We start from the raw sequence: 26,440 nt of genomic DNA on the forward strand, positions 1-26,440 counted from the left end.
TTTCACCTGAACTGTCCTGCAGTGAGATGATCTGAAAGTGAACTGGGTTTGACGGTCTCTTCATGCTGTATCCAGACTGTTCTCATCCAACATGGAGCGAAAAGCAGGCTGCACTCTGGAGAGGTTCATCACAGGTCGAACTGCGTGAGAGACACAATCACCCGCATTCATTTCCACTCACAGACCATCTAAAGCCGCAGTTTGGTTAATAAAAGATGATCCATATTGACTTGTGGGAAGAAGCCTGAGAAAACCCACACTCGTCCTGTCATTGTGTTTCATAATGCCTCAGACTGCTTTATGTTGACTCATCATTAGACGATTTGTCTCGTGTCTCATTGTTGACATTTTAAACCTCACTTATTTGAATGTGATGTAAATACAATGGAGTTGCAGTCGCAGATTGTGTATACAATCAGATGCTCAAATAGTTGCGCTGCTTCCATCGTTTCCCCAGCAGTCTGAGAACTTGTAGATTTCAGTCAAGTTTAAATAAGTGTTTCTCAGGATATTATTAGTCATGTAGTGCCGAGGTTTCCAAACGGACCGCTGCTGCTGCAGCAACCAGACCAAATCAACCAGAGCAGTTCTCCCATGTCAGCAACAAGTCGAGGGGGCTTCAATCTGCTGAGTTAGAGGAGCAGGCAGTCGAGCTGAGAACAGCATGGGACCACAGTGACACATCTCGGTTCTCATGGAAAAGACAGAGGAGGTTTCAAGGTTTCCTTCTTGTTAAAGTTTGGCTTCTTTTGCTGCTTTTGATTGTTTCGGGGTGAGTGGGTGTTTGGCTGCCTTCTGGGTCAGGTCAGGGTTTTCTCACCATCAGTCTATCTGCTCAACCTTTCAGATGTCAGAAGCACTGAGTTTGACTCTTTCACAGGTTAAAACAGTGATCCTAAAATACCCTAAAGACCCACAAGCATCACGACTCGTGTTATTACCTCCTCATCCCACATATACTCATATATACTCTGTTTTTGAAATGACAAATCATGAGTTTTTTTTTAAGGCAAAGAAATGCTCAGCAGATGTAAATAAAGCCCATGTCAGGTATTCAAGAATGATCAAAAACACTTTTGGATATAAAAGTTATTAAAGTTTTAAAAAAATATATCTTTTGTCTAAAAATAATCCCTAACATCTGAGTTTCTGGACGTTGCGCATAGAAAAAGTGTCAGCCCAGAGGGGAATAAAAAGGCTATGGTCGTCATTCGTTTTAGCTAAAATGATGTGACAGAAATACTGGATTGAAAGAGCGAGGCTCAGAAATAAATGACAAGGTGAACTCTGCACAGAGGGAGACGTTTCTAGTTTGGCTGTACATTCTGAAATGACTGCAGCAAATCTCTCCTCATTGTTAGGAACGTGGTGTTCTCGCTACACACTGATGAGCAAATCTCTGAGAGGCAGGCAGGCCAGAGGCACTTGATCAATAAAGGCAAACCAGAGAGTTGGATTGGATCTGGAGGTTGGGCATGAAAGATGGATTTGAAAATCTCCTTCGAGTGGGAGCTCGAGCTGGGGTGCATCACCCAACCCATCTCCTCCACTGCTTTACCCAACTCCAGGTCACTAAGCGTTGGAGCTGATCCAGCTGATCATGGTACAGCCTGGTTTAGCCGACTTAAAGGTTATTATTCGTCATCCTGACAGAGGGAGAGTGAAGTTGGACTGCATGTAGCCCCTGAAGTACAATGTTTCTGACACCCCTAATTTACACTAAATATATCAGTGTGGTTTTATAAATCATAATAGATGTGGTTGATGTCCTTGTGATCTTTGGAGAAGTTTGAGGATGACCCATCAATGTGTTTTAATTTCTTTTGTTCGACTTGCATCAATCTTCTCTCGTCCCGTCAGTTTATTTCTCCTTCTCATGGATTATATTTGCTATAATCCAGTTGTTTTTTAGATTTCCTTGGAGGTTTCATCGCTGATTACTCATCTGTCTCGGTTCCCAGATGCGGTTCAGTCCGCCTCCGTGCTGCTGGAGCTGAACGACATGCTGGTGAAAACGGGCCTGAAGGACCGGAGCCGTGTCCTGCTGGGGCCGTTCTCCTGCAGCAGCTCCCTGGAGGCTCGATGGTGTCGACACAGCGGCAGCCCCGGACCTGAGCCCGGCCCCCCCAAGCTGCTGCTGGACCTTAAGGGAGGCCTGCTGCAGGTGTGTATGCCTATGATTCACACCCTGAATGGGAGTCATCGCCCAGCACAGCTGCAGTTTATTTTGTAATCCAGGTCAGAGTCAGATCAGCACCTCTACACCTGGTCGGAAGAGAATATCTCGCTCAACGACAGTTTTTGCACAGTTCATTCAGACGTGGACCCTCCTGAGCGGATGCTGCTTCCCAATAAAACATCAGCTGAATTGTCCTCAGTTTCCAAATTAGAGCATAACAGTATTCATAAGCTGACACCCACAAGCACAGCTCATCACACCCTCGACAGCCCCCTTACATCTGCTGTTCCTCTTCCATTCTGCTTCTGTCCTCTTCAGAGGCAAGCGATGACAGCAGAAAATGCATGCTGTAATTCCTCTGTAGATTTGAGTCACATCTGCTGGTTAAGTGGTGGAATATTATAAATCTATTTTTAGGGTGGGGGGGTTATATCTTATGTGTGCTTTTTTTCCTGTGAGAAGTTACATAATATCCACACTGAAAAGTCCCTTTTTCAATGTGACTAACCGAACATATTATTACTAATGTATTATTCCACATTACTTCCTTCTGGGGATCCCCATTCCACCCCCCTTCAATGGTTCCTTTAATGCTTTTATTGCGTGCCCATTAAAAGAAACATCACTTGCAACTCAACACTTAATACGTAATCATACATTTCCCCTCTGCAAATATTGGCGTTTGTGGTGTTTTAATCAAGTGCCGCACAGAAACCACCGGAATTCCTTCCGATTCCCTCTTCTCGTGCTCACTTTCCAAAAACTTTGGGGGGAAAAAAAAAAAAAAATCCCCAAATTTTCCTGTTTTCAGAGTTTAGTCATAACCCACCAGAGCAAGCTAGTGAGCAGCGAGCAGGCAGGCAGGCAGCTCCATGTGTGAAGAGCTTTTGACTCAGAGATTCCTGGTCCTGGGTCCAAACCCCAGGCAGACGGTCTTTGATGGAGCAGGGGAAGGGGAATGCCGCTGGTAAGTGAGGAGGATGTGAAGGTTGTATTAGGTAATACTCGCGAGGTTGTGAACTGGTGATGTCGAGGGTAACCCCGATTGCTTTTCTTCCTGTTTTGGAACAGATTGTTTGGTAGCTTTTCCTATTCATATTTTTGTCTCCCTTCTCTCTTTGTGTTGGGGTTTTGACTCCCCCAACAAATCCTTTATTCCAGTCTGATTCCTGACAGTTCCTCCCCCTCTCTCTCGCTCTGTCTCTCAGGTGTTTTGGGGCCAGGAACACCTGAACTGCTTGAAGCTGGTGGAGGAGCACCTCCGTGCCTACGTCAGCCTTCAGATGGCGGACTGGGCTGAGAGCAGCTCAAAGGGAAAGGCCTTTCACAGCCAGCCGCCTCCTTCTCCAGGCTCCCCCTCTCCTCGCACCGAGCACAGCTCAGACGACTTGCGGACAGGACACTTCCAGTACATCCAGGACTCAGGTAAATGTTTATCCTTGTGTAGTGTTGTCCACTTGGGCCTGCTGAAACACTCAACAGGCTTTCCAGAGAGCTTGATGAGGATGCATTCATTATATTGCGGTGGAGAGCAGGGAGACATAAAACATGCAGCTCACTGGCCTCCCAGATCCAGGATATGACAACATGGTTATTCCAGAGTGTGTTGATCTCATAAGAGATGATATATGGTTTGCATTGTACCCATACCAGTCTGACACTACCTATGAAAAAAGGACGATGGCATCGAGTCAGAAACTGTGAGAGGTGGAGCATCCATCACTTTAAAGGTGCAGGAGCCAAACCGGTGTTTAATGTGACAGCATCACTTAGTGGAGCTGGTTTTTACTGTGGGAGTATTTCCAGCAGCGCCACAGAGACCTGCTCAGACGTTTCACCCGGTTCCTTGACAGGATTCAGTCTGTGGTAAAAGAGAGTAACCGTGGTCGAGCATTCATGAATTTGTATGACTGTGTTGTCCAAACTCCAACCAGCAACCTTTGTGGCAGAGTGAGATGTCACCGAAGATACACATCGGCTTGAATCAAAGGCAGATCAAAGCTTTTTGTGAGCAGTCGTTTCGTCGGACATGTCTGCCTGTTTCCACTCCGGGTAACTCCGTGTTTATTCCCCCTCCTCTGTGCTTTGTGTGCACTGTCCTTTGTGTGCACACACTCAGACACTCACAGCAACATTATACACAGAGGATCAAACTTCTCCCTGGCTGCGGACCAGCCGTCCACTCTGTCAGCTGTGGTTGAGCCTTTGTTTGTTGCACTGTTCCACTGGTCTTTGATGCATTTAATACTCTGGCTGATGCAGGAGAGCGTACAGTAGTGAACTGGGACAAAGAGGACAGTCTGTCTGCAACATGTTGTTGGCTGGCAGAGCGAACCGGAGCGTTCTCTCTCGCTCTGTACCCCAGAGTACACAGAGTGGCTTCCCCCAGGGCCTGACATGGAGATGGATGGGATAGACGGATAGAAGAGTAACTGAAAGATGCTTGGCGAGAAAGGAGCCTGTGTCTTATTTTTTCAATACAAAAGAAAGCCAAACGTGTTGACAGTGTCTGTTTTTTCCCTTCAGACACCCATTTTTCCCGAAAAACAATATACTATAATCCTGCAGGACCAAAGCTCACTGCTCAGCTTAAAAGGAAAATTACAAAGAGCCACAGATAGAATTTTCTGCCACTAGTAATGTGTTCGCCGCAAAAACAAAAAAAAAGTGATTTTGTTCGAACCACTTGGGGCCACACCAAGCAGCAGTTCTTTGCTCAAATGTTTTTCACAAATAAACAATTTTGCAAAAGGACTTGAATCCCAAACTGCCGCCACAACGCGAATCGAACACCACTTGGGAACTTAAGCTGATTTTTCAGGAGCTTGCTTCACTGAAAAGCTGTCCACCCGATGGGGGGAAAAAAAAGTTTCCTCAAACCACTGTGTTTATGCAGACTGTCTCATGGGAATTTTGGAAAAATCCACTCAGATTTTTCAGAGATATTGTTTTTGACATCCAAAATACAATTAATCCTAAAGAAATGTTACACCAAAGATGAATTCCACTGCAGTTTATTTGCAACAGGTGGATTTTGAACAGTTGAAGCATCTCTTTTTGCCCTATTTCCATATTTCTGAGCCCTTCTTATTTGATTTTATTGGGTGGAGGTGTTGTATTTTCACAATGTTTTTCAGTATTTCCACTCTTGTGTTTCCTCAACACCTTACAGAAATACTTTCAAACTTAAAACTCAATCTCCATTATGAAAATATTCAACATTTAAGTTGTTGGTGCTATCACAAAAGTCTCCTGAGCAGCACACAGGAACTTTCCCACTCAACTTCATCCTCTCCAAACAGCCGACCCAGTTACATTTCATCGCTGTTGTCAAGTTCTGTGGCTGATTGAGGCAGGCAGGTCTAACTGGCAGTTAAACTCAGTTTTCCTTATTGCAGCTTCACGCAGACTGCCGGCCCCCCATGAGGTGGTGTTTTACAGTGAGACGGAGGACAGTCCGGGGGTCATGCTGTGGAGATACCCCGAGCCGCGGGTCCTCACCTTTGTTCGGATCACTCCCGTCCCTTTCAACACCACAGAAGACCCTGAGATCAGCACCGCGGACCTGGGAGATGTCCTGCAGGTAGGAATGCGCACACAGTAAGCAGAAATCCATTTTCCAGGTTCCCTGTCTCTTCTTATCATGCGCCTGCGTTCTCTCCTCAAAGTCCCAGGGAACACGGAGCCATTAGGAACTGCTTATTGCTTCTGTTGTGTTGGGATGTTTAGTTGTCTGCTACTAGAAAAAGGAAATAAAAGAAGCAAGATGAGAGGAGGCTCCACACATCCCCTTTTCCTCTGTCTGCATCACCTGCACCGAGAGAGAAGTAAACACTCCTCAAACTGGGCCGACTGCCACTGATTCCCCTGACATGAGTCATGAGAACTCCCATGCTCCACATGTTATTGAATGACACAGGCCCCTGCTGTCCTTCCAAACATGTAATACATGGTCAGACAGCTGTGGAAGTCATCTCGCCTGCTCTGGTGTGAATAGCCAGGTGTCTCCAGCCCCAGATGAGGTTATATTTTGGCAGGACAGAGCAGCTACCGAGCCTTCAGGGCCTCAGCAGGGGACAGGACATCCCATTTTTCCTCCTATCACTCATTCTGCCTCCCCACCACAGCAGTGCAGCTTACCGTCACTGGAGGAAACCTGTGCATTAACGGCTTTTCTTCCCCTTGTCCTTTTCTCCAAAACCTCACCAGTTTCCGTGGAAGACAGAAATGCATGTTTTTGTTAGAATGACATGGCATTGATTTTTAAGAGCAGCCTTGTTTTTTGATCATGAATGGAATCTGTGGTAACAGCTGAAGCCAAACTTGTTTTTGTCACCCCATCTGCAAAATCAAACCCAACTGAAGCAGCTGTGCTTTGTCTGGATTTCTTTTTTTCGAATCTCCATTGTTATTGTGGTTTTAAATTCAATTGTGCATGTATATATGGAAAGCAGCTGCAGAGCAGTTGATCATTTCTTTACTGTTTGTCAAAAAAGGATGCAAGTCTCGATCAGAAACTTGAAATGACAGTAGGTGAGAGGTTTATCAACTCAGGTAGAAATACATGAATAATAATACAGTGTTTTGGATTTGTTTTGATTCATCGTCTGTTAAAGAATGAAAACCATGATAAATGTCATGCTGACATATTGATTGGAAAGTCTTTAATTTACCTTTTCCAGAGGCTGTCTTGCTTCCATGTGCAGCTCCTTTCTTTCCATCTCCTCCTTTTATCTCTTACATTCTTTCATGGGCTCCCACAATCATTCCACCTATAGTACAGATGTTTCCCGCAATGTGTTTGTGTGTGCCGGCCCAGGAGAGCCCACATATTGGAAGGTGCTGCAGATGTCTTGACTTCCCAGCGAGGCCCCGCAGCTGTAAAGTCTGTAATGAGCAGAACTCCAAAGCCTGGGGCTGATTGGCCACATATTGAGTTACAGCGGAGGACAGAGGGAGCTCAGGCGTGGAGGAGGAGGAGGGCTGCGGGGAGACGCAGTGATGGATTGAATCGGGATTAGTAAAGGGTGGTTAATGGGAGTATAGCAACAGGAAAGGAGAGTGAGCGATACTGCAGAGTCAAAGAGCATGGAGATGGATGGTCACAGAGGGAGGTGGTGCTTCTGCTGCGCTTAAAATGCTTACAGAAGCCTCTGTGTGCGAGGATCTGTGTGAAAATACACTTCGTCCAGCCCAAAGGGGGAAAGATGATTATTCACCAGCTGACGAAATGAGAGGCAGATGAATCCTTTCTGACATAGATTCCAGATTGTTACAAGCTGACCGTATGCCTGTGTGCGTGTGTGTGCACGTTCAACACACACGTATGCACTAATATTTGAAAACAAAACGGAGATAAGTCGGTCGATCGTGGCGTATCGGATGTCATGGGCTGATTGGGTGTGTGCACTCATTTCTCTGCTTACATCTGTGTATGTGAATTAAAGCTAATGCCTGTGACGGCAGACGTGTGCGTATGCGTACGTGTGTATGTGTGTGTGTGTGTGTGTGAGACAGAGACAGCAGGAGCGGTGGATCCAGTGGTTGATGAACATGTGGTTTCCACATCTTCCGCTCCCCTCCTCCTGTCATGTGGCATGCTCCTGTCTCCTCTGACAAGTCTGTTAAAAGTAATCAGGTAATGGCGCTGCCACGGGGATGGTGGTGAAAAGAGGAGGCTCCCAGCGCACATGCGGAACTGGAACCACTTTATGTGGGGATTAAGCCCTGTATCTGTTGAGTCTGCATGAAAGCACAATAAAAAAGTTAAGCATCGAAAAAAAGATCCATTGTTTTTGACAACAAAGAAAATTGCCCAAACATTTGTGCAACATGAATTACTTCTGTTTTAAAGGAAAACATGGAACTAATGAGCCACCACATCTGGGCGTGTCCCCGAGCACTGCAGCTGTTTTAATGTGCTGTAATGTGAACACACACTGGTTCAGACAGGTTGAATATAGCCTCCTGATCATCAGTGAGTTTAAGCGGCAAGCAGCCTTTAAAGGGTCATCGCAACTGTCAGGACTGTCATCAAGGCAGGAGTCTGATGAAAAGTCTAAAATTTGAGCCAAATCGGAGTATGTCCACAACACTTCCTGTTTCCAGCAGGTGGCGCTATTGCCGATGTTCATTATTGTCATATGGTCGTGCGCAGGTACAGACTCTGATGCAATGTATAAAGTTTGATGGTGATCGAACCGTGTTCAGTCTACTTACACTCCACTTTGTGTTTATGGCGAATATCAAACTTTATGCTTTTGCCACGACCTACTTTGTAGAAGATTTTAATAACTTTGGCCCACCAACCCCTTTTCTATGAACTGGACAAATTTCAGGTAATTTTGGAGCAACCCCCCACCCCCAGTATGATAAAAAAAAAAATATGCACAGTATTGAGCAAAAGAAATGCTACTCTTCCATCGTGCAGTATCAATCGGAAAAAATCAAATTGGTTCTAGATTTACAGGAAAATTGTAACAATCCTTTAGCCAATGTCATCAAGTATTATTTTGCGCTTTAAAGACAAAGAGTCCTGGATATAATATTGTGCTCCGCCTCGGAGCCCGAGAGTCATTTTAGGATTACACTGAAAGACAAGAATCGGAGCAGATCTGAAACATGTTGTAGAAAAAAACCGCCCTGCAGAATGCTTTTACAAACTGTTTACAGAGAGAAACGTGGCCAAACTCAATGGTCATTTCTCCTCTGCTTTGTGTTCAGTGATACAAATGAACAACTATTGCCTAACATTATGTTGTTATAGCAGTATTTTGCTGTATATCATGATGTACGCTGAACCTCAGCTGTATTATGGATTCAGATTTTGATGCAGCTGAAAAGAAAAGCTTGTGTCTTTTAGAGATCATCTTATGAGACTGATGAAACTGTTCAGCTCCTCTGCTCTGAATGTATCTATTGTTGTGGAGTAGGATGCTGCAAGCATACAGGAAAAGCTCCTTCTCAATTTATTCACTATATGCTATAGGGCAGCCGCAGGTCAGCACTGACTCCCATTCTGCTGCTGTTTGGTGACGTCCATGTAGATCCGCATGCTGGTAACGGGACACTTGGCCCGGTAGAGAAGTGAGTGTGTAGCAAAGAGCCCCATTAATGAAAAACACCACTTGTGAAGTGTTTGTGTTAAATTGGTCGAAATCCATTGTTGAAAGCTCCTCTGATGCATTTGGTCAACACGGCCGGAGAGGTATTCATCATGGCTATGAACTTTGAGTAATTATAAGATATTGGATCTGCTCACTGATATGCTGCTCAGCCCCTTCTTACCTCATAACTTTGTCCGAACACTTCGCCTTAAGCCTGTTGTGTGTTAGCAGAGGGGTTGGGTTCATGGGGGTGAGTTCAATCGGACTTTTTGGTCTTTAGCCAACATTATCATGGCCCCACGTTGGACCGGTTTCAGCCCTTTTGATTCAATGATTACACTTATTCTTTTACAAAACATCAAAAGTCTCACTTAGATTTCTTTTCTGTTTTGTTTTTTTTTTTTGCTTATTTTAATTCCTCCCAAGACCAGAAAGAAAAATTCCAGCAGAGAACGGAAATGCTGCCATAAAAATACAAAACAGTGTAATGGCTCCGTTTCTGCTCCAAAGGAATTTCATTTAGTTTACATCAAGCCTGTGCAGAGAGAGAGACAGAACGAGAGAGAAGGCAGTCATAATTTCTCAGGCCTCTAAAATTACCATGCGGCCACGCGGAGATGGAGGCTGATAGATTTTGAGAAATGGAAAGTGAGAGGCATAGGGAAAGAAAAGAAATAAGTAAAGTTAAAAAAAGAGAGAGAGGGAGAGAGAGAGGGAGAGCGATGGTTAGCATTGAGCTCCCTGGCCGTTCGTCTCTGTCGTGTTTTTGTAGTAGCAGGTGGACGGGGCCAGATCGCACGTAAACAAAACAGAACGAGGTTTTCCTCCCCTTCACTCTTCTCCTCGATCCACTTACTTTCTGTCACCCTCCTCCTCCGTCACCCGTCCTGCTGAATACATGGAGTGAAGGGGGGGGGTCAGGGAGGTGTGGTGCTCTCTGGGAGCCTCTCTGCTCTCCTGTCCCCAGAGCAGATCATATTAACATTTTATAAAATCAAGATTTCCTGCATTTAAATAGTTGTGGTTTCCCAACTGGTTCCAGTATCTCGGAGGGGGAATTCAAACCTCCTTCCATTACTCAAAGTCAAATTGCTGCCCGTGGTGTTTTTACTCGCAGTGGGAAGGGGGGGAGCGCTGTCGCAGTGACAGCACTCTGGAGGAGCATCCACCAGTTTCCCACCTGAAGGCTTCCTCGGCCATGAATGAACAAGAGTGGGGCGGGAAAAGGTGACTCATCTGACTTTCTCACCACTGTGTGGTCTTTTTTTTTCTCTCTCTCTCTCCCTGAATCATAAGCAGGTGTTTCCATCAATCCTTCCCTCATCCTCTGAGCCTGAGAAACACCAAGGAAGCGCAGAGACGTCTCTTCTGACCCCTGCTCAACAGGAGCAGGAGCAGATAGAGCGTGTTACAGCCGAAGGTTTAAAATCGCTGTTGGCACTCAATAAATACGATCATTCCCGCTTCCCGTGCGCCATCCATGTTGCCCACATTTGCTTTTTTTCTAATATTTGAATATGTTTCTGTGATCGACCAAAGGAAGCTGCACAAGTTGCTGTGACTTTTCCAGACAAGCGTCGCGCCATCTGCTGCACTGCTGTTGCTTTCCGTGCATGGCATTGTGGGATAGCCTTTCAAGTCCCAGCAGGGCTCTGCTCTGCCACTGCGGCCCCACCGGCCTGCAACCCATATCGTTAAAGAAATAAAAATAAATAAATAAAAAAATGCTCCTCTGTGACCTGGCATGAACCAACAGCCTTCATCAGTCGCACCACTCCTGCATTAACTCTTCTGTCATTACTGGTGTTATTAGAAACACAGGCCCGCCGTCAGCATCACACCCACCACGCAGCCGTTTTTCATTGATCCACTCGTTTTCTCCAATTAGCTGAAATATGCTGCCTTTTGCGTGGAGGTTGGATCCGAGGGGAGTCAGTTGGGTATTCCTCTGCGATGAACCAGAGAGAGTGAGATGGTATTTTCGCCAAGATAACTATTATTACAGTGGGACAGTGCTCAAGCAGCCCTGCATTAGTCACAGCTAATGCACTGTGTAAATAAAAGACTGTCCATGTGGTTAATTTGATCTGGAGGTTTTACACCTCATGCAACAAAAACTCCTGCTCCCCCTTCTAAAAGTTTGGCGTTACGGAGGAAAAACAATCCAAAAAAAAAAAAGTGAGCGGGAAGATCTCAGCTTAGCCCTTATTTCTCATTTTCCACACTGATTAATGTTAACGTATATGAGCCCACCTGAGACAGCATAGCGGGAGTCATTTTCAGAGCAATTTTCATTACATCTCCTGAATAAACATTTGCTCAAGCCGATGTCAATTCAATTTGTCTGCCGGCTGATAAGAGGTAGCTAGCAGTGGAATTTTCAGACACTCAGGCATCAGTGGAATAACAGAAGACCTAATGGCGGTGTTGATATTGTTAATAAATGTAATGGCAGACAAGGCTGTGGATGTGAGCAGCAGTGGCCTCCACGTGAGCTCAGGGAGTCTTTAGTTGCACTTGATTGCACCTGGGTATGTCATGGCAACTCAGAGGAATTTCTTGATGTTTTTCATTTGCTTTCCTGTCTTTTGGTGATATTTTGAGAAACTAAGATTGTTAAGGGAAAAAAAAGAACTTGAAACAAACAGAGGGGATTGACAGGAATGGAGAAAATGTTTATATATACAGAATGTTTCCAATTCACTTTAATATTAATGTTCTTGTGATTCATTATTTTGATCCAACTGGGTTTTAATGGGGTTGTGGAAACCGATCTGAGTAGACTGTAGGTGAAGGTAGGAGACGCTGTGGACAAACCGCCAGTCCATCGCAGGGCAGGCACACCATGGCCCCACTTACACAAGGCTTTCAAGTGAAAATGGGAAACTTCTGTTGCCTGTTGGATGTCCTGTTGCATGACAGCGGGGCTCAGAGCCAGTGAAAACGTAACTTTTGAAAACGGTTCCACAGATCGAACCTTTCTACACATGACTGTAGTAAACAGTTGTTCTGCACATGCACAACTTGGTGGACAATAAGAACAATGTTTTCCTCCACAGTGCCATGACTTTCAGTCCATATTCTCCTGGACTCAGTAGTTTTTTTAGTATTATAGTGTATTGTTGGTTTCTGCTAGCGTGTGTGTGTGTGGTTTGTATTATGAAAACAAAGAGCTCCAGCTCGTGGCCCAACATGAAAATGACATCGTTTTCAACCTTTCAGCTGCTTGTGGGTAAACAGTCCCGTTTTCCAAGCTAACGTAGTAAGAACATGAACATTTGACCCAAAAAAGCTCGAAGCTCAAGCTTCACAATGTGCATTCTTCTGTTATATTACTCTGGAAGTAACTTCAACTCAGTCATTTCTATACCATCTCCGTTAGCGTTTGCTCGGTATTCTGCCCGCGGTCAGCTCACTGCCAGGTCTGCGTCATGGAGAGGTAGAGGAAAACACAGACTGGGCCCATCCAGCCGAGGGAATGTCGGCTATTCAGGGCGACACGTTGTTTATCAGATAAGGTACACACACAATCAGGCAGCGGAAATGGACTCTGCCCACACTGCATCACGCACTCACACACCTGTGTATACACACGTATACATGCAGATTGTCTTTCATACATGCAATTATCAATTATATATCGGCTTTTTCCTGAACACATATACACAATCCATATGACATATCCGCAGGTGCCCCCCTCCCCAATAAAAAAACAAGCGCCAAAGCTTTTTACATGGCAAAGAATTTAATTTCGGTCTTTCTTTTTCTGAGTCGGTTATCAATTTCATCTCCTCCTCTCCTCTGAGACCAGAAACGCAAGTCAAAGGGAACGTGACGCACATTCACCCATGCAAATGTATTCCGCTGTACCATTTCTGTACCTTGTATATCCATTTCCTCATGGCGTCATACGTATAGGGTGTCACAGGTGAAGAAAAAAGGAACACCGCTGGTGTTTCAGCCACGCAGCTCCAGGAACTCTCCGAGGAGATGGAGAGAGTTTCCGCTCCGGTGGCTCGGCGTCGAGGCTGCGGGTGCACAACTCTGTCAGGTGCAATTATCAGGAGTCGATTCCAGGAAAACCTGTGTGACATTTCATGATGTAAGCTAGGGTTACCTCATCTGTTCTTCTGTAACCGCACCGACTCCAGCATGGGAATGCCAAGACTTATTTTTGGGAACACAATACCTCTGCACACACTTGCTGACAGCTCCATAGGTTCAGTAATTATCCCGTAAATGGCGAACCTCCGGTAAACAAGTGGATTCTTACCAAATGCACTTGCTCGACAGCGTCAACCAGAAACACACGCTGGCCTTCCTGCCTGGCACTCCTCAGGTGTGCTTCTGAGAGCGCTCTGCCACTTCTCATCCGTCAGCAGCTGAAATGTGCAGGTGGCCAGGAGGAACCCGAGAACCTGGTTTCGTTCACACAGGAGCGGCAGACACATTTATGTTAATTTTGGCTCGGCGAGAGACGAATGAATGGAGCGGTACCAGTCATCACATCAATAACTCTCAATGTGAGAACAGTCACGTAACCTGATTGTTATTCAGCGTGAGAAATGGCTCCGGGACTTCAATGCTAATGGCCGACTCGTAGCGCTCCCTTGCCAGGGTGTTTAGTTATGCTGTGTTCATGCGCCGTTGTCATGGAGACGATTTGTCGTCGTGCCATGTTGGTGGTCTGCGGTCAAAGCACTGACGTTTTTTTCCGATTAGACAAGAAAGGAAAGACGGCTTTTGTCTGAAGTGAGTAAAATTCAAGGTTATATTGCAGATGCTTTGAAAAGGAATCACATGCTTAGTCCTTCTCTGAAGCAGGGATTCCCCATCTCTCCAAAGGGTCAGCGAAGTATCACTCCTTGATGATTAGCAGACATGCTGGAGGGATCCACAGAGCTGCAGCCATACCTGTTGTGCAACAATGAAGCCGTACAGTAATCCTGAAGCAGATGAGTAATTCGGGTTACAATAATCCATTTGTTTGGACTGGAACCTTTCGTGTCAGTGGCGAACAGCTGACAGATACAATGGACTAAGTGGTGGATATAAAAACACTCAGTAAAACGCTGTCGAAAGATTGAAGCCAGCGCTTTAAGAAAGGAATATCTGTGGGATTCTCTGGCAGAGGGGAAAATCAATCCCACAGTAAAACCATATATAAAGTGGTCTTCTGGCATCCTCCTGATCAATATGGAGATACATTCGACGGCAGCAATAAATGTTTGAGTCCTTGTGTCAGTGTATTTGTGGAGCTCAGTGTGTCACTGTGTGGAAAGCCAGAGAGGTTTAAGAAAAAATATTGACTGTAAAGTGTCTCTGAGTTCTTATGAAGTAACTGTGAAAGGCCTCTCTTTGCTGTCCGTCACAAATCTCAGTGCTATGAGATCATTATTTATGGTGCTCACCGGTTGTAGTAACAGGTCAAAAATAAACAGATAGACAATGTCAATGTGAAAAGTAAAATAAATGCAGTAGTGATGAATTAAAACTTGTTTGAATGTGTTACAATGGTAGTTGAGTAGTAATCCAAAAACTGCTGGTTAGCAAGAAAAGAGGACTATATTGCATGAATGTAGAGTCAGAGATCATGACTGAATGTGTGAGTAGGTGTACATCTACAGAATTCAGAGTATTGTTTCCTTAATCGACCATTAAATTTACCTTAATCAGTGCTAATACTGTGACTGCACCTTGGGGAAACTTTCTTTTTCTCTGAAAGAATAAATTACAACACTGCCACCAAGTGGCTGGAGGGGGAACAGTTCTTGAATAAAGAGCTTCTTTCTTTATGTAACACAAAAGATAGTACTGGTGGGTGTTTTGGATTGACTATGTTCATTATTGACTATTGTCTTGTTCATCCTACATTACACACACACACACACACACACACACACACACACACACACACACACACACACACACACACACACACACACACACACACACCATATCTTGAATTTCCCATTTCCCCGGGGATGAATAGAGTATCATCCATCCATCCATCCATGCCACTACATTGATGTAGAAAGGCAAGAAAACAGAAACTGTTGATGTCTAGATGTTTATTTCTACCTCTGCAGAGCAGTGTCTTCAGTATCTCATAATCTTTCATGTATGTGTTCTGGACTATGAAATGTTTATACTTCTGGCTGTATTGGCAACTGGAAAAGAAATGACCACATGTCCTAAATGCACCACGGCAGCTTTTATTGTCTTTGATTAGAAAGTATGTGCATATGTTTTCACATCGAACGTCAAGGCAAGATGTCAGAATTAGTTTGTTCTGCAGATATTCAGAGAGCAGTTTTAGAGATGAACCTCAGTGCTTTTGCGTACCTGCATAAGAGCAGAGCTACCGCAGCTGTTTACCACATGCTGCAGTGTTTTGCTTTGGTTCAGATTCTTTCTAACGTCAGAATGAGAAATTGTCCTGGTTGACATTTTCCAACAGTTGTACCATGTGTGCAGAAAACAAGAGCGTGCACATTTTTCTAAATTTCTCAGTAGAATTGCCTCCAGAACCCATTTGCCACATTATACTTCCAGTCTTCAGATGAAATGCTGGCCTTCAGTTAGATTCTCTGAAAACGTTGAAGTTTTCACTGTCTTTTCTCTTTCAGGTACCGTGCAGCCTGGAGTACTGGGATGAGCTCCAGCAGACCTTTGTTCAGTATCGTGAGTTCAGCCTGTCAGAGAGCTGCGCCTGCCAGCTGCAGCTGCCCAGCCTCAGCCTCACCAACCAGCAGAAGGAGCTGGTGGCCTCGGACCTGTGGAGGATCGTTCTCAATAACAACGGAGAGGGAGGGGACGAGCAGAGGTGAGGAGAGAACGCCTCTCTTTTACCTCTTGGTCTCTCAGAGTGCCTGTAGGTGACATACTTTTAGTTTTATCCAGTACTTGCTGATTGTTTAAGTCTACGCACAGCGTTGCGTGCGTGTTGTGCTGCCGTCCTGTGTGAGGAAAAACAGAGCGGGAGAATGCACCCAGGCCGCTCTGCACAAAGAGCTGAAATGTGTCCCTCGCCCCACATCTGGTGTGCAGGAGGGAGCGGGCTTGGAAGGCGTTCAGATCGGCCTAATGAGATTTCCCAGCACACCAAGTGCCTGTCAGGGCCCATCCGGATTCCTTCCTGCTTACCTTGAGTGTATCTAATCGAGGGGGAGCTCACGGGAAGCGAGAGGAGTCAAGCCCCCTTCGGGTTGGCTCGTGAGTTCTGAGGCCTGGCGCGGCCCGGCCCGGCCCGGCTCGGCCTGGGCAGGGCAGGGTTGAACTAGGATAGGTTGCAGTGAGCCTGCCAGACACTGTAACACCTCAAGAAGCATGTATTCACTCCCTTCTTCTCTCTACGACTGCCTCTCCGCCTTATCTCTCTCATGTCTTCCCCCAGCCTTGGGTTAAACTTTAGCCATTTTCTTTTCTCTCAATCTTCTCATTCTTTCCTCATCTTGCTTTACTCTCTTTTTCTCTCTCCTTTTTACTTCCTTCTGGGATTTGGGGAACTTTTAGTGGAAGGGAACTGCCAAGCCCACATTCTGTGTGGCTTAGAGAGCGCAGAAAAGCAGAAAGGGAGGAATAAGAAAACATGTATGAAAAAAAAAAAAAAACTTCTCAGGACCAGATACAGTGTAAAGCAAAATATACATCTGTATTTCATTACAATCATACTCCAAACACTACATTTCCTTTATGTTTAAATTATTTGTCTTTTTTGATCAAAATTGATTCCTCTTTCCCTGCTCACTCGTTTCATCTGCCGTACTTTAGTTTCCACCAGAAAAAATAACTTGGCTGCCCTGCCAACTGGAAGTAATGAAAATTGTCAACATATGATGCTTATCTTTTTAAGGAGCACTCTGCTGCACCAGCATTTTTCAGGTCTTGAGCGTTTCCTGCTGGAGCTTTTTATGGTGGATCATGGTAGCAGCAAATTACAGAGCAAATGGTCATTCACTTCAATTACCTTCCATTCAACATCATCATCCTCGACATGCAATTAATGTCCACGGAGGGGGTGCTCCGGGAAGCCGTGGGCATAATCACCTTCCTAACCGGCTCGGACCACAAGGAGGCCCCGTCTGCAGTGTTGTCACTCTTCATTCCTTTCTCCAGAGGAATTGCAGCGTTTGTCTTAGATTTCAGGGGATGTCACACAGCGTGTGTGACGTGCTGGGAAAGAGACAAACGCCTTCAGCTCAGAGCATTTTAATTATGAAAAAAGAACCTCCAGCAGCCGTTATTTCAGCCTGGGTTTTGCTTCAGATACTGTGCAGCTACCTTTTATAGAATATTACAATAATTCCTTCTAAAATCCCCTAATTATCTGCATGGCTTGGTCATAAAATACAGTATGTTTTGGTTTGCACGCAGGCAAAAGGAAAGACAAATGAGCTTACTGATTCATGACTTCAGTGTTGCTGGAAAAAGTTAGTGAGCTCTGGATTTAATACCTGGTTGAATCTCAATAAAACTCCTGTAGCTGCTGATCAGAGCCACACGACATTCAGGAAAGCTTCTGAAGTAATATTTCTGCCTGAGCTCATTCTGCTGCATCTCTGTTTGAGTCAGGTCTGCACTCAGTCTCTCCTAAAGGAGCATTTTTCTCGGTTTTAGCCCATTTTTCCATTTTTTGACTCATTTTCCTGCTTCGGCTGATTGACAGACAGCTTCTTAAGTGACGCAACCCTAAATCTCAATGCTCCCTCCACCGTGCTTCGTCATGGGAAAGATGATTCCACCTGAGATTCAGCAAAGTATTTTCAGTCAGGTGTTTGAAAGCGTTTGGGTTTTTGTTGTTAATTTTTTTTTTTTTTTTTTTTTTGGGTGGGTTTTTTGGAAAGCAGTAGCTTCCTCCATGATTTCCTGCCATTAACACCATGGCTGTTCAGTGTTTCCTGTATGGTAGTGATGGGATGAAAAACAACTGTGACCTGTTTGAATGACTCTTTAAGTGTTAATCTCAGCCTCTTTTTTTATCTAACTGATCATTTTATGTTGTACTTTTAGAGTCAGCGTGGCTGCTTGCTTGTTTTGGGAGAGAATAGTCACAGGAACGACCGTTTCTTAGCTCATTTCGAGTTTTAAATATCATAGTCTGTCTCCTCTCTCTCTGTCTTCCAGCTCGGACAGTGACTGCGGGTCCCAGCTGCCGTGTGATCAGCTGGTGTCTCCGATGGCGCTGGCAGCATGCACTCGAGTGGACTCCTGCTTTGCCCCCTGGTTCGTCCCCTCCGTGGGTGTTTCCCTACAGCTGGCACATCTGGAAGTTCATCTCTGCCATCACCTTGAACAGCTGGGTACAGGTAGGATACAGAGTGTCTTGAAACCATCCATTTTAATCTGTTTTGAGTCACCATGGGAAGATTATTTGTGAGATTTCCCCATATGTATTTATTTTTATCCTCATAATTGAATTATTTTGGACATCCGTTGAATGTTTCAAACATTGAAGATATTTTGTCCCTCTTCTCCAGTTCCGTCTCGACAGCTTCACCCCTTCCTGCCAGACAGGAAGTTACCTCAGGAGCAGGAGTTCATGGTGATTGGTTCTCGAGAACCTCGGATCTTCTTGCGCCAGTGGAGCAACGGACCACGCCAGTGTCAGGAGTTCAACTTCTCCACACAGCTGGACTGCAGGCTGCTGGAGTACCGGAATCTGACGCACCTCCAACTTCTCCAGACTTGTGTGCTGCAGGTAGAGTCTGCTGCCTGCGCAGTCGGTACAGATATTTTGACTCAAATCATTGGTTACAGGAAGTGCTAAGACGAGTATTTCATGTGTTTCAGGGCCGGGCTGCGGCGACCTGCTGCCCTCAGGCCACGTCTCTGGATGTGAACGTGTTTGTGGATCCGGTGTTCCTCAATATCAGCCAGTATGCTATTCACACTGTGGACACCGCCCTGCACAGCTGGCAGCAGGTGAGCTCGACTTCAGACTTATACCACAGCTGTCTTCATGCCTCTTTAAATATATCACATTTAAATAGCCCATGGTTTAACTACAAATGTATTTAGATTACTTTTAAAGTCTACTCCTTGTATAATTAGTATCTGCTTATTTATATGAAGACGGGTATAAAAACAAGTGTGACTTGTATTTTGAGGGGAAAATGCCTGAATGTTTGCTAAACTGAAAACACTCAGTCAGTGGATGATACGAAAACAGAGAGAAACAGGTTTCTTCGTTAAATTAGCTGTTGGACTCTACACAAAGTTTTTTTTTTTTTTATCCACAACCTGAATCGGCTGATATTTGTGACTCACAGTGTTTATTCAGGATAAAAGTTAATTTTTATGGGGATTTTTTTGTCTTGATTCTGAAATCTCTTGAGCTTCTGCATTGGCTTAATTTGAAGAAATTTATCTGATAAGCTGATCAGATATTTAGGTGAAACAGCAGCACACACACAGCCCTGACTTGGAGAGCTCCATTTGCCTTCTGCATTGGAGCATATCAGAATTTTCCAGTTTGTCACTTTCCTGCAGTTATTTCCTAATTCAACCTGAAATTAGATGTTTCCCAAAGGGAAATTCGACAACAACCAGTTTAATCAATAACAGCATTATTAATTCCATGAAATACATTTAGCCAATTGTGGGGGTTTTTTTTCTTTCTCCTTTTTAACTTTAGTCAAGTATGAAGTAGTCCATTTGTTAGATGTAAAACTTTGAAAAACACTTCTTGCTGCATGTTGAGGATACATTTATTTGAAGTGATATGTGATATACTGTCTTATTTTGAAATCTACTGCCAAGAGATTTATTGTCATGTACATTTAAATGACGGCGTATTGTCGGACATTTAAGTTTAAACGGATTGTTTCCCCCGTTTCATCGCTAACACTCGTGTATAGCTTTTCAATTTGGCACCAGGGACCAGTCAATCTGTTAAGGAAACCCTTAAAAAAAGTTGTGTGTTTGGGAAATACGCTGAAAGACTGCCTTTTGCCCCAGATGGAGTATCAGCTAAACAAACTTAACAACAAAGTGGATTTCATGAGAATGGTTTTTGGTTGTGTGCCAGTGGTCATAAAAACGTGTAGGACGGGGCTGCCTCGCAGTTTGGTGCCGACTCTAAAAGACGATCCGGCGTGTCTGGTCTCAGCCCTCCGACACCACGGCCCTCGTCATCTCTCCATTCTCAGCTCTCAGCGCTGCCTCTGGTAGCCAGGATATTCGTGTGTGAAGCAATGCCCATGAAAACATGGTAAAACTTGAGTGGTGACACCTGCCAAGACTTCATCTGGTCTCTGCTCTCCCACCCACTTGTCTGTTCCACACACACACACTACAGACACACACACACGCTGGTCTTGTATGCCCCATCATGGCTGTGCGGCGCTCAGCTGTGCTGACTCATATACTGGCCTCGGGAGACATGAGGTACTCTTATGGTTTTACATGCATGCAGAGACCCGGTGCCAGGTGAGGAAAATAATAGCCTTTTGCTTTTCAAGGAACAGCTGTGGTCTTTTACCTGTGGAAAATAAAATTAAGCAAGCTGTATAGGAAATATACTACGGAATGATTGCTCTGGCTCTTGGTCTGATGCCTTTGTTTTCACTCAGTGGCATCATTGACTCATCAGCAGCTTTCAGCGAGCGCGCTGAGCGATCGGTCATGTTTGACCCTTTGCTTCATCATTGCATCATTCAGCACAATGTTCCCTATTTCTGCTGGTTATTTCAGTCATAAATTAGACTTTAGAGTGTCGGTGTTGTTTTAATGAAAGGTCATATTGCCGCTGTACTGGAGCATTTTGGACATGTGGGTATCCATGGCGGGATGGATACCCACCATTACCCAACATGCCCAGCATGATTATTTTGGTTATTAGTGGTTCGTGCTCTCAGGGGCACCCGAAGCCTGGCACGTCTGATACTGACTTAGTGATACGTCTGGCTTTTTCCTGTCTTGGCTCGGTGAATTAAAGCCATAAACCGAGGCACACACTGTGTGCTCGCGCAAATGCTGACTTTTAAGACTGACGTACACTCACTCAAGCACAAACCCTGCGAGCTGCATCTACATGTTCATTGGTATGGGATTGATTCCTACAGTGATTAGGCCTGCTGTATTGTCCTGATTGGTCTAAACAGCAGCAGCCTTGTAGCTTGTACAGAACCTTTTAACTACCTCCAGCTTTCACCACTTTGCTGAACACAAGGGAAAAACACACTGTAATTATAAGGCAAATGTGCTGCATGTGGCTATGGTAGTTCTGGAGAATAAGGGGTAGAGAGAGGTCAAGTACAAAAGACAGATTCTTTAGAGAATGCTCGTCCACTTCAGAGGAAGTGAAAACTTTCAACCGTATGACATTGTTTCATTTTTTGAGGTTTCGTCCGAAACAAAATCTCATATGTGGCGAGAAAACCTTGCATGGGTGCAATTACACACGCAAGAGTTTGGTGAGATGGAGAGGTGAATATAATGGGCCGACTATTTGAATGAACCTGTCTTTGATCTGATTGACACATTCGCTCCACGCAGACGCGCACAAAGAAAGAACTTGATCTCGGTTAAGGCCGTAATGAGAAGTCATCGGAAATGTTAACAGGCTCTGTCCTTCCGCAACAGAAGGATGCGTCGCAACCTACGTAATTGTTGCAGTGATTTTCATGTTTCCTGGTGTCAAGGCTGGCAAGCCGGCCCGTTGTGATGTGGCCTGCAGGGTCAGCGCTGAAACGCGGGGAGGATTCCTCAAGTGCTGCACAATTGAAACCTCACAAACCAGGCCTGGTCAGAACAAACCGCCACGGCATGAGCCGCTGGAGCACTTCCAGATGGATGCCAATAAATACGAATTAAAGACACTTTCTGGTCCAGTGTATGGTTGTAATTTACACTCATATAGAGATAATAATAAGTCGCAGCCTCGGTCATGGTGAAGAGCCTGTTCTTGTTTCCATTATAACATCACTTAGACCTTTCTGTCAGGCACAAGTTGTACGTCTGATTCCTTCCTAATATTGACATGGCTGCATGTGCTGTCTATTCTAATACACCGCAGGTCCCCACGTGAGCAGGCTCACCTCTGCTGCTGCGCATTAACCTTCGGTCGAGTCACTCAGAGATCCCAGGCCATTTCAAACAGAGTTGTTTTTCGGTTTCTTGCTAAAAAGAAAATTAATACTGATTAAAACTATTTTTATTCCTTCCTCTGCTGCTGCTTCTCCCCGCACTCAGCAGCCCCATATGGCCCTAACCTCAGGCCTCCATCACTCTAACCTCCAACCACCAGGCCCCATGCCTCCATTTTCAGTTCTTGGTCCCTGCCCCCCCCCCCAGCCCCTAACCCCAGGGAAGTGGCTTTGGTGGAAAGCCACACGAAAGCCCAGTAGTATTTACACACACTGCTTTCTCACAGAAGGTTCACAGGCTGTTACATGTGCAATTGAGACAACAGGAATTTTCCTCCTGTTTCTTTTTTTTTTTTTCCTTCTTCTTCTTCTACTTCTTCCCATGTTTGATCGGTGGGCTCCTTTCCTCCTCAAAGCGACACAGAGGTCAGTCGGGTGTTTCTGGTGGAAGCAGACGTGTGGGTTGGGGTCATCTGTGGAACGAGACAAGGCTGTGTTAAAATGTGATTAGTGTTTCATTATGTTCCTTTTCCGGCTTTCACTGTCACCTCCGCCGGCTTTCATTTCACATGTGTGGGTGTCATTCTTTACAGCCTGCTTTCCAGACATTTTACTGCACCTCGTCTTGTATATGTGTGTCATTCTGCCAGGCAGGCTGGACTCTGTGAAAGCCACAGTAACTTTATCTGAGTGGATTAGTGAAATGGATCTGTGGATGCCCACTCGGTCAGCGTCTCAAGAAGGAGAAGTCATCCCGTGCTCCTTAACAAGATATATGTGTTGACTGTTTAAATACCTTTGTCTCAATATTTGTCCACCTCAAATCCCCGGATAGACAGAAAGTGATTATGATTACTGCGCGAAGCTGCTCTGCCGTGTGTATCGCGTTGCCTCGTGAAGCGGAGCGGAAAGACGATACCATCAAAGAGCGAGCTTAGCGATGGCATCTCGAGATGGCAGCAGGAAGTTTGTAAATCGCAGTGTCGCATTCGAACAGGGAGCACAGATAGTGTTCCGCTATAAAAGTGGAAATGGATTTGAAGCCACCGCTGCAGCTGTCCCATCTATATTGGTTCTGTGTACCTCTCTCTCTCTCTCTCTCTCTCTCTCTCTCTCTCTCTCTCTCTCTCTCTCTCACACACACACACACACACACACACACACACACACACACACACACACACACACACACACACACACACACACACACACACACACACACGTATACATCTATCATCAAGTGTTCTTTAATGGCGTAAACTTTCCCATCCGTTTTCAATAGCACCAACAACCCCGGGACCCTGAACGTGCTTGGCAGTCGAACTCTCAGCTTTTACTGCCAGCCTCTTTTACCCATCAACCATCACCCCCCCCCCCCCCCCCCCCCCCCCCCCCCCCACATTTAAGAGTGTGCAGCAGGCAGGAGACCCTCTTTGTTGGGATAGTGTAGCAGCTATTGAGCGACTGTCTGAAATGTGCTCATGTGCGTCACCAGTCAACAGGGGTGTGCAGGAGAGATCCCATCAGGGCCTGAGTGCCTTTGGAAGAAGCTCAAGTCAAACTTGCTTTTGCACCCATGCACACGCCGTCCAGCTCACATGCACGCCATGCGCTGTGTTGAATATGTGTACTTGAATCCCTGAAAGCAGGAGGTTTGACACACACCGCTCTCTCTCTCTCTTCATTAAACTCGTATTTCCAAGACAGTGAACCAAGCTCACTCACATGCAAGGTGGTTTATGAATAGACAGAGGATCCATGTGTGTGACGTGCACGATTTGACCTTGTGGTGTAGGTGAACCAGGCTGAGCCATATTGTTTCTCCTTACAAACTCAATACATTGATGGCCAATGTAGCTACGAATTCTGTCAAGTCATGATATGATAACAGATCTCTCTTACAATGCTAATTTTATTTATTTTACTGAATTCTTCCTTCTTTTTGCCCCTGTCTTTTCTCCTTCTTTCCCCTCTCTTCTCTCTCAGAATGGGAACTCTGAAGCCGAGGAGTTGCTCTACAGCCACTACGTGATCTGCAATGACACCCATGAGACTCTGCGCTTCGGTCAGGTGGACACGGATGAGAATGTTCTGCTTGCCAGCCTGCACAGCCACCAGTACAGCTGGAGATCCCACAAGTCCCCGCAGGTAGCGCACACACACACACACACAGGACATGGTGAGACATTTCATGGCCCCGGCCTCAAAGATTTTCTTTTTTAAAGAAGAAATGCACAACAAGTACACACTCAGAAAAGGGCGTTGACATGGATTACTCACTCAGAAATCTGATCCAGCGATGGTGCCTGCGTGAATTTAATGGACACACATTCTGTGTCATGTACGGCATACACAAATCTAGTTCATGTGTGGAAAAATACTGAATTACAAACCTGCGCTCATTGACTGGAGTGTACACATTCTGTGAGATCACACACACACACACACACACACACAGAGCGATCAGCGCGCAGCCACTATCTGTGTGTTTCTGTCAGCGTTTCTCAGACAGCGCTATGACAGCATTGTTAAAGAAGATTGATTATATTTAACCCTTTGTGGTTTGGAGGTTGAGCGGAGGGTGGGCTGGCAATCTGTGGCATATGTGTGTGTGTTTGGTGCGCACATGTTCCAGGACCCCCATGCGCTCCGCGGCGAGTGTGAGAAAGTCAGGCTTGAGAAAAGACATGGCCATAATTGCTCGCAGTAAGTCAGTAAGTCAAGTTGTATTAATCATCGACCATGGTTAATCTGTGCTCTTACCTCACTCTCGATTGCACACACACAAACACACACACACACACACACACACACACACACACACACACACGCTCACCCTTTGTGAGTGGCAATCTGGCATATCAGCCGAGCAAATACCACATCTCAGTTCAGCAGTGAGTCAAAATGACCTCCGTATTTTCAGGGATATTTTGGATGACAGACTGTCCGAGTGGGCCAAATGTCATCACAGATGAAGAATGTGATTCCGAGATGGTTTTGTCATGTGTTATTCCATCATGTGTTTGTGGTATATGAAATATGTGTTCTCGAGATGAACATGATTTGTGAAGCAGATAAATAAGATGGCTCGGCTTTGCCAAAACTCTCAGCTAACTTTGAGCCCGATGATAAAACGCCTGCCAAGGTGTCCGCCTCGGCAAATTGTAGCAAACACTCCTAATTACATTTCAGGGTTATAAAAATAGTGACACTGATAAGAGAAAGGGTTGTGTTTCTTTAATGGTTACTTGGTCCTGCAAGTGTGTTTTTGTAGCTCCTACAAACCCGTTTCCAAGCAGAGCAATAAGTGCTCGCGCTGTTTTGCTTCAGTCCCATGATGCCGTGGACTTAACAACGCTGATCTTTCAAACACCCATCCTCCTTCGCGTGATTTCCTCTCTTTAGCTTTAAATATCATGATTTAAAAACTTTCTCGACCCCTCTTAACTTTCTGTCCCCCTCTTAACTTCTTGTGTCTTTATGAATTTAATTTCCAAGATCCCAACTTTTTTTGTTTGTTTTTCAAACTCAATATTCCCAAATAGGTTCTCATTATAGCCTGCAACTAATATTACTTCCCTCCTAAACCTTTTGTCTTCACTATTGAAAATAAAAGATGCAGACTCAGTATCAAGAGTTCACAGGTTCGAATCCCAAAGCTGCAGGTCACCACTGTAAGTCCTTGAGCATGACCCTTGACCCCACCAAGCTCCCTGGAGCACCGTAATGCAGCTGCCCACCACATTCTAGAAATTGGATAGATCACTGTGGAAAAAAGAGAGTTTCCCCACAGGAATTAATAAAGTATGATTCACTTATTAGTTTTAGTTTAATATGAAGACTTTCCTTTGCCACCTGTAAGTTGTGGTGCCCAGTGAGATATTCACCTTGATTTTACACGGATCCTAAATTTGACTGTTCAGATTTTAGGGCTTTGGGTTGAGTAGGGTGGAAACAAGCAGTGTCTTTCACTTTCTTCACCAATATCTCCTGCTAGCCTAGACCTACAACCCCGAGTTCATTTCTTTGGGAGATGAAACACTGAAAGATGTAACAATGTAATCTCC

General features: G+C 45.1%; 1 protein-coding gene across 2 annotated transcripts in view; it reads left to right on the plus strand.

The window, feature by feature from the left end:
* vps13b (vacuolar protein sorting 13 homolog B) overlaps positions 1-26,440 on the plus strand; it is a 312,159-nt gene that overhangs the window by 243,653 nt on the left and 42,066 nt on the right. For both annotated transcript variants that reach the window (XM_030102906.1, XM_030102905.1), the window contains exons 39-46: positions 1,962-2,164; positions 3,388-3,604; positions 5,578-5,762; positions 15,915-16,111; positions 18,412-18,593; positions 18,765-18,985; positions 19,078-19,209; positions 24,360-24,521. In XM_030102906.1, the coding sequence (XP_029958766.1) occupies positions 1,962-2,164; positions 3,388-3,604; positions 5,578-5,762; positions 15,915-16,111; positions 18,412-18,593; positions 18,765-18,985; positions 19,078-19,209; positions 24,360-24,521 (1,499 nt within the window). The remainder of the gene's footprint in view (positions 1-1,961; positions 2,165-3,387; positions 3,605-5,577; positions 5,763-15,914; positions 16,112-18,411; positions 18,594-18,764; positions 18,986-19,077; positions 19,210-24,359; positions 24,522-26,440) is intronic.

Source organism: Salarias fasciatus, chromosome 11, assembly GCF_902148845.1.
Source record: "Salarias fasciatus chromosome 11, fSalaFa1.1, whole genome shotgun sequence".
Classification (NCBI taxonomy): Eukaryota; Metazoa; Chordata; class Actinopteri; order Blenniiformes; family Blenniidae; genus Salarias; species Salarias fasciatus.